The sequence below is a fragment of the Cyanistes caeruleus genome, chromosome 21 (genome assembly GCF_971803275.1).
Source record: "Cyanistes caeruleus chromosome 21, bCyaCae1.hap1.1, whole genome shotgun sequence".
NCBI classification, from domain to species: domain Eukaryota; kingdom Metazoa; phylum Chordata; class Aves; order Passeriformes; family Paridae; genus Cyanistes; species Cyanistes caeruleus.
Window position 1 is genome coordinate 8,169,267 of NC_141721.1, and position 12,039 is coordinate 8,181,305.

Genomic DNA, 12,039 nt, shown 5'->3' on the forward strand with positions numbered 1-12,039 from the left:
CCCATTGCCGAGCTCCGTCCTGGATCCGTTCCCGTTCTCCGGGCCCGGTTCCCGGTGTCCCCGCCGGCCGCCAGGGGGCGCTGTGGCGCGGGGCGGGGCTGTGTTCCCGGTTCCCGCCGGAAGCGGCGCGGTGCCCGCGCGCGTGCCCGCGGCTCCGTGCGCGCGCCCGCGGGTTCCCGCCAGCCGAGCGGGGCCGCCGCTTCACCCCGCGCCGTGCCCGGCCGGGGCTGTCCCGGGATGACCTTCCCCGCCATGGAGCGGGCCCTGCGGCTGGGCCGGGCCGGGCTCCGCTTCCGCTCCACCCGCGGGGCCGAGCAAGGAGCGCCCCGAGGCCGCGATCCCCCCGCACCCCTCCCGCAGAGCTCGGGGGCCGGCCGGGGGTCGCGGACCGGCCGGGAGCTGTTGCGGGCCCAGCAGGACCTGCCCCGGGCCGGGAAGGGGAAAGGGCTGGAGCGGAAGGCGCTGTCCCTGGAGAGGACTAAAGGCTCCGAGATCCTGTTCGGGGTGGCCCCGTGCGGGCTGGCGCTGGCCCGGGCGCGGAGGGCCCTGTTCCGCCTGTTCCTGAAGGAGCCCCGCGGCGGCTCCGGGCGGCCCGTGAGGCCCGAGCTGGCCCTGCAGGCCGCGGCCCGCGGGGTGCCGGTGCTGCGCGTCCCGGGCCGTGCGCTGGACGCGCTGTGCTGGGGCCGGCCCCACCAGGGAGTGTGTCTGGAGGCCGCCCCGCTGCCCTTCAGGAGCCTGCGGGACGCCCAGGAGCCGCAGCCGGGGGATGGAGACAGCGGGAGCCGGCAGCCGCTGTGGCTGGTGCTGGAGCACATCCAGGATCCCATGAACCTGGGGGCCCTGCTGCGCTCCGCGTACTTCCTGGGGGTGGACAGAGTGGTGGCGACCCACAGCAACAGGTACGGGCCACAGCAACAGGTCCGGGCTCCTCCAGCCCCTCTTCTCCTCCCACACGGGTTTCCAGGCTTCATCACTCAGCTGATGTTTAAAGAGATTTCTGGGGCTGATGTCTAGAGCAGGGTTTGGGATGCTGTGGGATGTGGGGTTCCAGGCTCTCCCTGGACTCTTGTTTTAACCCATTCTGTGTTTCAGTTGTCCCGCCTGTGACCCTTTTCCTGGGTTAATTCCTGAGCCCTCATTCTCCATAGGAAAACACATCTGTATAGTGAGTGGCATCTGGAGAAGGGTTGTAGAGACAGGAGGAGGAGGTACAGAACCAAAAATTCACCTGGATTTCCTCTCGTGTGACACTTCTCCATTCTTTTCCCCTTGCAGCTGCCCCTTGACTCCTGTAGTGAGCAAAGCCAGCGCTGGAGCCATGGAGGTCTTCGATGTTTACAGCACAGATGATCTGCAGGGCTTTTTGAAGGTACAAAAAAGGTTTTTTCCTTTCTCCAGCAATACTCAAACACCGCAGGTATTACACAGAGGGGAGGCACAGGGTTATTTTAGGGTGCCCTGAGTTACTTGCAGTGTTTGTGCTGGGGCCAGCAGTGCTGGGCACACACCCCAGCTCCATTCCCTCGGGTAGGGAGAGAGGGGGTGGCTGTTTTTTCTGGAAGCTAGTGGTGACAGGACAGTCCTGTGGCTCTTGGCATGCCGGGGTTTGTCTCCCTCGGGTTGTGTGGCAGAGCAGCATCCCAGGGCCCAGGCACACGATGGCAGCATTGGGCAGCCTTTGGAGCAGGGAATAGAGGAGGAAGCAGGGCTGGGGGGAGCTGCTGGGAATCTTTTTACACTTCCCCTATGCAGTGAGGCGCGAGAGGGAGCCCTTTGCAGGTAAAAATTTAAGGGATGCCAAAAAAAAAAAACCTCCAGTCAGCTTGACTGAAAATGTAAAAACAAATAATGTTTGCATACATGACTTCTTTTCAAGCTTGAATATCTGGCAATTCTTGATTTCTTTCCCTTTTCTAGGCTAAAATTGCAGAAGGCTGGGAAGTGGTGGGAACAGTCAGCAGGCCTGAGGATGTGGAAGATGTTCCTGTCATCAGCTGCTCGGAATTCCGGTGGGACAAACCCGTTATTGTAGTGATAGGTATTTCCATTTCCAGAGCTGTGGGCTGGGTGGAGGTGCAGCTGTGAGGGGGATGCTTCACTCCAGGGATTGTTCCAGGACTGGAAGAGAAAAGCTGAGAGTGAATTAATGGAATGGTCTGGCTGTGAATGAAGCAGGGGCTGAGAGGAATGGGGGGAGCTGAGAGAGCTCCCAGTGGGAACAGTTTGTGGATGCACAGGGAGTTCAGCAGCTGTGGAGGGTCTGGGTGCAGATTTGGTGCCAGGGCAGCCACAGTGTGGTGTTTGCATTGTGTTCTGTGTTTTGATCCTGTGCTGGAGCCCCAGATTTGGGTTTTCTGTGGTGGTGAGCCCCAAGCTGAGAGAAAGCTCTGGAGCTGCTGCTCAGAGCTGCTCAGGGGGAGCTGTGCCACATTTGCCCTTAAAATCCAGGAATGTCTGGTGTGGGAGGAACCATGAGGGGCTGTAGCTGGGCATAGTCTGGATGCAAAGCTGGGCTTTGTAGCCACCCCTGAGAGCAGTCAGGGCACACCTGGCACAGCAAGAGCAGAGGAATCTCCTCCCTGTTGGAGCAGTGACTGCCACTTCCCTGAGCACCTGAACTGGCAATTCTTGCTGGGAATTCTGCCCACTCTCACCTTCTGTAGGCACAGTTTGGGCTTGTGCAGCCTCCCAGAAGGTGAAGGGAAGGGGAGTAGCAGCTTTGTGGCAGCTGAAGAAAGAAATTCCCCCAGGAGAGCAGCTCCAGGCACCTGTGTGTGGCTGTGCCATGTCCCCCACTCTGTGTCACCTGGCACAGGAGCTGGCTGGAGCTTTTTCCCTTGGAAGTAGAGTCCTGCTGGCCACAAGCCAGGGAGGGGCTGTAATCCTGCCCCTTGCTGGGGCTGGCTTGGCTCGGAGGACATTCCTTTAATTAAAATGTTTATTGAACTCCTGGAAACACTGACAAGACAACGCTGCAAATCTGGCATCTCTACAAGATGTGTGGAGCTGTATTCCAGGGGGAGCAGGGAGGCTGGCAGCTCTGCTGATTGCCCACAAAGAAATGCATCCCACAAACGGCGACAGCACCCGGAGACAGGCAGGGGCTGGAAGCGGCAGCAGTGTCGTTACCTTGAGTTATGAGAGATTTCTCCAGGAAAAAGTCCAAATATCCTTTTGTCAGGGGAGATTGGAGGCTGATTGGTAGATGCATGAGGAGAGCTCCTGGACCTTGCAGCAGTAATGATTTCAACTCTCTGCTGAGCACTAACTCTTGGCTGAAAAGAAAATTGAACATTACGGTCGTCTGATGCTGGGCTTGTTGGGAGAAACGTCCTGGATCTGAATATGGAGCACTCCTGCAGCTGCAGGGAGCAGCAGAGATAATTCAGCCTGGGATTGAGCTCCCTGGCACCACACAGATTGTCTTGTAAGTTAAGCATTTGCAGCCTCCAGTTCCCCCTCCTGGCATCCTCGCTGGCTTGGCAGAGAGTGATTTGGACAGTCCAGCTTTAATGTTGTCTGCACTGGAATCATTGCTGGAGGCAACAGCTCAGACTGGGAGCCTGCTGCACACAGGAACAGATTGGGAGCACTTAGATGGCTGAGTAAGAAGAGTTTTTGGGTAATTTGTTCTTCTTAGACCTTCAGTCTTTAGCTCGGGGTTTAAGGCTCTTCGCAGAGCTGGTGGTTTTATGGAGATGCTCATTTTGCATATTTTTCTGCTGCTAGGTCTGAATTTCCTGCACTGGAAATTGCAGTTGTCAGTGGTGTTAATTGCAAATGGGGCAGGGAATGTGTTTTGTCATTTCACCAAGCTCTGGTCTTTGAGCTCTGTCAGTGAGGGACAAAGCTGAGAGGTGGAAGTTAAAGATCTGTAGTGGGAAGTGTTTTGTTCACCAGTATAAACCAGGATTTAATCTGATTCAGTCAATACTCCCTCCCTTGTGTCACACTGTGCAAGTCTTTTTGCTCTGAATTTATCGCTCCTAATTATTTTAAGCAGCCAGGCCCATAAAAAGCTTTGTAAAAGCTGGAGGCAAAATCGGTGCCTTTATTGGGAATTGTAAGACTCTTATCAGGGACAGGAGAGGATTTCTCCAGGAGCCATTGCTCCTGTCCCAGTTGGAGAGTCCTGTGGGAGTGTGGTTTGAGAGGCTCAGGAGGCAGATAGGTGTAAAACTTTTCCAGGATACTATTTCTGGGTTTTTGAAAGCATCCCTGGAGCAGTGGTGAGGAGACAGGCAGAGCTGTGTGAGGCCTGGCTTTGATTCCTGCTGTCACCCCGTGACCTTGGGTAACTCCCCCAGGCCTTGTGTGCACTGCTGGCTTACAGCAGGGGGGAGCACTGGTCAGGATGGGCTTAGGGGCTTCTGAAGGCTCACTGACCCCAACCAAAGAGCTTTTGCCATGACTGGGTTCGTCTGGGAAGGTGAAGCAGGGTGCATTACCCAAAGCATCCTCTTCTTTACCCAGAGTGCATCTTAGATCAGCCCAGTAAAACATGAGAGGAAAAGAAACCGACTGGGAGTGATGACACTTGCCATCCCTGTGTGGTCAGAGGGATCAGGGTGCCCTGGCAGTGCCCTGGTGTGGGGCTCAGCCAGGCCAGGGCACGGCTGTTGGAGGGGAGCTTTGGCTGCCACGTGCTGGGCCTGTTTGCCAGAGGTGTTTGGGATGAGCTGGCCATCCTTGCAGCCCTGGAGCTGCCTGTGCTGCTCTAAATAACAATGTGGAAGAACCCTTTGGGGAGCCAGGCAGGCTGGGAGGTCCATGGCCCTCTGCATTCTCACCTGTCTGCGCACAGCATTGTTTAAAGCCTCTCCCTTTCCATTTCCCTTTGTGACAGTGTGAGTCAAACAACTCCTAATGACCTGGGATAGATTTCAACTCTGTTTCACCAGTGTATCAGCCCAAACACATCAGGGCTGCTGGCTGGTTTAACAACTAATCAATTGAAGCCTCCGGTTCAACTGTCTGCATGCACAAGTTGCACCCAGGCCGTGGGGGAGTGTGAGTGTGTGTGCTGGGAAGGCTGGAGCTGTCACTGGCAATAGGGAGCTGGGATTTGCTGGCCTGTGGCTCTTGCCTGCGTTGTCCCAGTGCCAGCAGCCTGTGCCCACGGGAGCTCTGTGCAGCTGTGTTGGGCAGATACTCCTCAAAGCCGCTCCAGATGCTGGAGAGCAGATCCAGGGAGGGAAGGGAGGAAGGTGCTGGCTCCCCTCTGGTGGCTCAGCTGCTGTGTGGAGCCTGGTGAGCTTGAGCTGAGCAAGAGCTGCACTGAGGAGGGGGAGAGGATGTGGCAGTGCTGTGAGCTGAGCAGTGTCTCTGTCCTGCAGGGAGTGAAGGGGAGGGCCTTTCCCTGGAGACTCAGCTGCAGTGCCAGCGCATGCTGGCCATCCCCCCGGGCAGGGCACTGCACCCCGGCATCGACTCCCTCAACGTCTCTGTGGCTGCAGGTGAGAGCTCTTCTGAGCACCAAACCACCCCCAGCTTCTGTATTTAACAATCATCCAGGTCCACTGAACCATTTCCTTGTGCTTTGAAAAAAAAAACCTAAAAAAAAAAAAAATCCCTTAATATTTATTTAGTTTTGCTTTCCTACAGGTATCCTCCTGCACTCCATCTGCAGCCGGAGACCAGGGCATGGAGATTGAAATCCTCTGTTTGGTGGAGGAATCTGCTCAGGGTGGATATGGAAATGCTCTTCCCAGGGTCTCCACCATCACTGTGAGTTCCAGAGAGAGCCCCAGTGACCTGAGCTGCATTTTGGCTGCTGCAGAAGCCACCAGATCCCTGACCAAACACCTGATGTCCTGGGAAACACCTGGGAGGAGCAGCTGTGGGAAGGCAGACAGGTCTGGGAGCAGCCAGTTTTGGCAGGAAGACACCCAGGGATGGCTGCCAGCACCGTGCTTTGTGCATCCCTTGAACCCTGGGGACAGTTTGGGTGACGGTGCCACTGAAAGTGCCCTGTGCCCTCTCCTGGGCAGCAGCTGCTGAGTGCCAGCTGAGCTGGGGAACCACTGGAGCTGGTTTTTCTGTATTTGTTTTTAAAGCAGGTGTGCAGCCCTGCCAAGGGCTGGCAAACAGCTGCAGTGGGGGGAAATGCAGCCCGTGGAAATAAAGCTTTTGTAAAGATTGGTTGTAGACTCAAATCCATTTAGTGTCATATAAATCCAGAGTGTGATTAGACCTTCAGGTGGGAAGAAGGATCTAGAGCTCATTTCTTTCTGGGGAAGTTTCCTTTCCAAGCTGGGCTGATGGAGGCTGAGGTGCCCCAGGACCACTGTCCTGCTGATGGCAGTGGGGTGGCTTCATTTGCAGCTATCCTGCTTGAAAAACCAGGCTGGCTGAATTATTGAGAGCCAAAAGAATGTTATCACTTAGCACCTTAATTATTTTATTTAGCTACCACGGCCCTTTGCATAGGATTCCTCATTAACACTTAATTTACAGTGCCCTTTAGGGATAATTTCAAACAATTCCGCTCAGTCTGCCCCCTCCCCACTTCCAAATGAATAAGTAAATCACTCTGAGTGACTAATTAGAACTTTCCTTTGAGCTAAATGAAGTCTGAAGGCCTTGGTCTGGGGGTATTCCCTGTGTGTCCTGGGGACACTCCAGGTGCCTGGGATGGGGCACAGGGCATGAAGCTCCTGAAGGGTGTCCAGGGCTCCCTTCTGTGGCTGTGGTGGACAGGACAGGAGGGTGCCTGGGGTGGAGACACGGCCCCTGAGCTGGGTCCTGAGGGGGACAAATCCCAAATCCCTCTGGAACAACACCATCATACAAACAGGGCTGTTACCTGAATCCATGGGAGCTGAGCAACCCTGAACTGCTGCATTTTGGGGGCTGAATTTGCCCTTTTTTCTGGTTTAAAGCTGAAAGGAAAGGGCTGCAGGCCTGGAGGCCTCCAGCAGCCCTGTGGAGCTCCTCAGCAGCTGAGGCTGCCCCAGCAGAGGGTGCCCGTGGCTCAGATTTGCTCATTTTCCAGAGGAAAGATCCCAAGCTTCAGCACTTGGCTAACTGAATCCTTCCTCTGGAGCAGCAGGGTAAAGCCATTTCTTCATTCTTGACCTACAGGTAAGTATATTTATTTCCCATCTCATAGGAACTGCTGTTTCTCCCTTTTTATTTCTATTCTTTTTGAGTTTGTCTCAGCAGTGGGGAGGCTCTTCCTGGCTTTGTGTGGCCGGGAAAGCTGGGCTTTGTCAGGCTGTGCTTGGCCATCTGCTCAGCCCCTCTAACGAGGAGGCAGCTGAGGAGCCCTGCAGCAGCTCCTTTGCTTCTGGAAGGCTCCCAAAAAGCTTTGGAACCTCCATATCCACCACAGTGGGAGGAGAAGCTCCTGCTTGGCCATCAGCACTCTCCTGTGAATTCCCCATCCTGTATCAGTGGAGCACCTTGATTTGGCACTGGAGCATCAGACAAGGCTTTTGGGGAGTTGCCTGAGCTTGAATTTTAGGATTTGAGCGCATAACTTGGGCTGCAGCTCGGACTTTGCTGTTTGTGAGGGCACTGAATCCCACTCTGGATGGCTCTGCTGTTCCCACTGCTCCCATTTCCCTCTCTGGTAAGTTTTAGCCCCATTTTTTCCCTCTGGGATCCACCTGCAGTGACTTTTGGATGGAGCTGATGCTTTGTCCTCCTGCCCTAGCCCCATCCTGAGGAGCATGAGGACCTCTGCACTCTCCTACCTTTGGAGCTGGAGCTTTGTGCTGTGCCATTTGCCCCTGATCTAATAAATGCAATCCATTAATTGGATCATTGCCTGCTTCTCCAGTTAATTTCCTGGGTATTTTTAAATGTTAAAATGTAGTTTTTATAGTCTTTCATTATTTTTAGCCTTAAGCTTGACTATAATCGTCCCTGTAATGTAACTGTAAAAAACTCCCAGCTTTATATCATAAAGGGGGACATTAATTGTCAATTCTTGTGTACATCAGCAAGATCAAAACAGGTTTCCTGATGACTTCTGTTTGTACATAGACTCTCTTTGATATTTAGATATGAATAAAGTGTGTGTGTGTGTAATTTGAAAGTCAATTCTTCCCTCCCTGCTGCTTGTCATGGATTCCTTCCAGAGGCTTATTTACCAAATTGATTTTAAAATTTACTAATTGCCCTTCCAGAATGATTTCTCAATAATCAAAGTGTCTCTAAGCACAGTGGCAAAATATTTGTCCTCCTTGATTCAGGAGATGAATTCAGCGCCGGCACTGCCTTATCTTCAGCCAGGGGAAAACACAAATCTTCCCATCTCCAAAAACCCACCCTGGGGAGCTCAGGCTGTGAGAGCAGCTCAGCTCCTGCCCCACATTTCCCTTTTGTGCTCAGGGTATCACCACGACTGCAAAAATCCCGTTCCACCCCATCCACCCACTGGAAAAATCCCCTTCCACCCAGTTCATTGCTGGCTCCCAGTGACATTTTAGGGGCTGGAGTGGCTCTGGGACAGGGGACACCTTTCCCTCTCCCAGCCCAGGCTGGTGGCAGGGGAAGGGGACAGGCTGGGAATGCTGCTGGAGCTGGGAATGCTGCCCACGGGGCACCTCCGGAATGCGCAGCCCCGATCCCGGTTTGTAAATGTAATCAACCTTGAGGTCTTGTTACTTCCACAGGTGCAATTAACATCACCATCTGCTAATCCGTGATTAACGATGTTTACAAATACGCTACAACACAGTGAAATGTGCTGGCACTCTTCAGGCTCTTTTTTCCCTTTATTTTTTTCCCTCCCTGCTCCAGCACAGGAGGGATTGCCCATGGAGTGCTCCCCCTACCCCACCATTAATCCACAGACATTTTACATTTTCCTTATTTAAAAGTGCTGTTCAAACTCCAAACCAGCTGCAGGAATGACGAGTTCAAATCAGAAGGTCAGTGCTGCTAAAGGGGATTTAATTGCACGGGGGTTGAGGTGCAAACTGATGAATCTGAATAATAAAACTTTGTGGGGAGCAACATATGGTGCAGTTTAAAGTAAATTTTTATCGATCATCCCACAGCTGATGTGTTAATGGGATGGCAGCCTTTGCTTTGGGTTTGATATCGACGTGGAGTTTTAATAATGTCACACAGGAATATTGTGGAGAGGTTTATAATTTAAAATAATAATAAAAAAAGAGTGTTTTCTATTAACTGCCTTCTTCTTTTCCAGGAGAGATGAATACATTACAAGGCTGCTGTGTGTCCTCCAGATCTAGGTTACATGTAATTGCTCAGTAATTGGTAGAACCATGTAAAAGCCATGGTATTTGCCAGTAAACCCTCCTAAGTTACCATGAAATTGAAGTGTGATATTTATTCTCCACGAAACCGACTGCCCAAACGCTGTGTGGGATCTGCTGGTCAGTGCAGAGGGGTTCCTGCAGGAAAGGAGGATCCTTCGACCTCCTTGGGCTCCAGCCTCAGGATTATCCAGGGAATCCTGGAATGGTTTGGGTTGGGGTCATCTCATTCCACCCCGTGCCGCTGTCCCAGGCTGCTCCAAGCTGGGATGGGGCAGCCACAGCTGCTCTGGGCACCTGTGCCAGGCTCAGCACCCTCACAGGGGAGCGTTTCTTCCTCATATCCCATCTAAATGACACCTATTAATGATCTAACAGCTAGAGATTAGAAATACTAATAATCTAATAACCCATCTAATTATTACAGCTGTTTCAAGGCCCATGATGGAGGCTTGAAGCTCTCATGTTTTCAGTGGGCAGGGAACAGTAATTGCACTAAAGATGTTTTTTTGGAGATTAAATATTTCTCAGTACATTGGGGATAGCTCTGTGGGTCACCTGTATTTTACCTTCTTGTTAAGCAGGACGTCCAAAACTGTTCCCAGCTTGGCAATTTCCATGATTTAACCTCGACTCTGATCTGGAGAGCTCCAGCCCTCACTCAGAGCAGCCTCCTCAGGAATTTTTTCCTCCCAGGTGAGAGATGGCTCCTTGGCACTGCTTTGAGCAGAGCAGCAGTGATTTCCTCACCCATGATCAGGAGTTCTACACTTTAAAACTCTGGCAGTGTGCTGGCAATTGATGCAAAGTGAAACCTGCTGAATTGGAACGTTGTTAGCTGGCCTGGTTTTGGGATGTGATGGGATGTGACCATCCCATCCTGCACACCCCTGGATCCACCCCCGCCCCACCAGGCCAGGGACACACTCAGGGCAAGGTTTGGGATGGTGTCACATGTGAAACATGCCTGACAGGCAGTCACAGCAGGGAGAGTCACCCCTTTCCCACAGGGATCACTCCTGGAACACCAGCTCCACCCCAGGGCATCTTTGGGGTGAATTGGGCTCTTCTCATCCCTGCTCCAAGCCCATCCCTGTCTGCTGAGGATGGAGCAGGCTGGAGCCACGAAAGCACCTTGGGGTGAGCAGCTGACCCTGCAGGGAGGTCGGGAAGTGGGGAACAGCTGAAGAGAAGGAGGGGCAGGAGTCCTGGATTCCCTGGCAAGCACAGCTCATTCCAACTGCATCCCAAACCTTCTGCTGGAGATTGCATCTGGGCCTAATATGCATTTTTATATAAACAAGGGTACTAAATGGCCTTTCACTTCCCTCTGTAATGTCTTTTTTAATGGAAGGTCCTGAATTAAGAACATATATATATGACTCGAAGAATTTTCTAAGTGATATTGAAAACCTATTGTAGAGCAGGATTTCTCCTTGCAAAATTATTTTAATGAGGTTCCAGTTTATTTTCTGGCTGTATTTTACTTATTTAATCCTCCAGAGGGGCTTTTCAGAGGCAGCATCTCATTTTCAATGCAACTATTCTTAACATTAGGGAAAACTACCTTTCTGAAATGCATGAAGGGAAAAAAAAACCCCGAACCAGAGGAAGATGTACGAGATAAGAATAAACTTGAAAAGCTTTGAGGTGGTTTATGGCTTCTCTGGAAAGAATAACAGTTCATGTATTTTTGTTATGGTGTGGTTTAATGATGCTTGCAGAAAAAAGATAAGGTAGGAATGGAAATATAAAATTAAACCAGCAAAGTGAATGTGATTATTTTAGTTACCAGTATTACCTGGGGAAAAGGCTCAGGGGGTTTTTTATCTAGACTAAATATTTGCTTTTCTAAGAGGAAAGGGCCCTCTGCATCTCCTGGCACGAGGGTGGGAAGGGGAATTCTTCTGAGGTCCAGAGGGAGGATGAGGATGGATGGAGCCCTGGCTGTGCCAGTGCTGGTGTCCTGGGAATGGGATTGGCACCACTGCCAGTGTTGAGGATGAGATGACCCCAAAAGGGACTTCCCAGCCTCACCCTGTGCCCTGAGCAGGGTGGGGAATAGGGGAGGCACAGGGGGATGGATGTGTGCCCCCAGCATGGGCCTGAGCTGAGCATCCTGGATCCTTCCCTAGGATCTAGGAATGGCTGATTCCCTGGGAAGCATCATCCCATCCCCATCATCCCATCCCCATCATCCCATCCCCATCATCCCCATCCCAACCCCATCCCATCTCCATCCCCATCCCATCTCCATCCCCATCCCATCCCATCCCATCCCAACCCCATCCCATCTCCATCCCCATCCCATCCCATCCCATCCCATCCCATCCCATCCCATCCCATCCCATCCCATCCCATCCCATCCCATCCCATCCCATCCCAAATACCCCCCAGTCCAGGAGCTCTTGATTTCCCAAGCAGCTCCACAGGTTCCCAGTCTGGGATGCTGCTGTTTGATGAGGGATCAACAGGCTCAGCCAAATTTGATTCACTTCTGGCATCTGAGTCACCCCAACATCCCACTCCAGCCCCTGGGTCATGAGAGGCAAACCTGAATTGAGCCTGATGTGTGGCCTTCAGCCTCCCCGGGCAGTTCATTTTTCAATTTCTTCCATGGATCCAGAAGAGCAGAAAGTTTGTTTATAATTAAAATACTTGGAGATTTATACTTCAATTCAAATAGCTGGAAAGAGGCAGTTTCTATGTAGGTTTCTTCACTATCCGAATCTAAAACAGATTATTATGTAAATTTTCTCGATCCTAAATTCATTACAATATTCAATTTCAGGAAATGCTCTTGACCATC

At 52.1% G+C, this 12,039-nt stretch overlaps 1 protein-coding gene and 1 long non-coding RNA gene across 2 annotated transcripts; both read left to right on the forward strand.

Moving 5' to 3' along the window:
- The first annotated feature begins 154 nt into the window (after nt 1-154).
- MRM1 (mitochondrial rRNA methyltransferase 1) lies at nt 155-6,141 on the forward strand. Its single transcript, XM_023939383.2, has 5 exons — nt 155-899; nt 1,276-1,369; nt 1,918-2,038; nt 5,337-5,456; nt 5,605-6,141. The coding sequence occupies exons 1-5, from the start codon at nt 238-240 to the stop codon at nt 5,652-5,654; spliced, it is 1,047 nt and encodes a 348-aa protein (XP_023795151.2). The 5' UTR covers nt 155-237; the 3' UTR covers nt 5,655-6,141.
- Nucleotides 6,142-7,526: 1,385 nt separating this feature from the next.
- LOC147649642 (uncharacterized) lies at nt 7,527-7,751 on the forward strand. The gene is made up of 2 exons (XR_015278378.1): nt 7,527-7,573; nt 7,658-7,751. It is a non-coding gene; the product is annotated as an uncharacterized LOC147649642 (long non-coding RNA).
- Nucleotides 7,752-12,039: the final 4,288 nt, after the last annotated feature.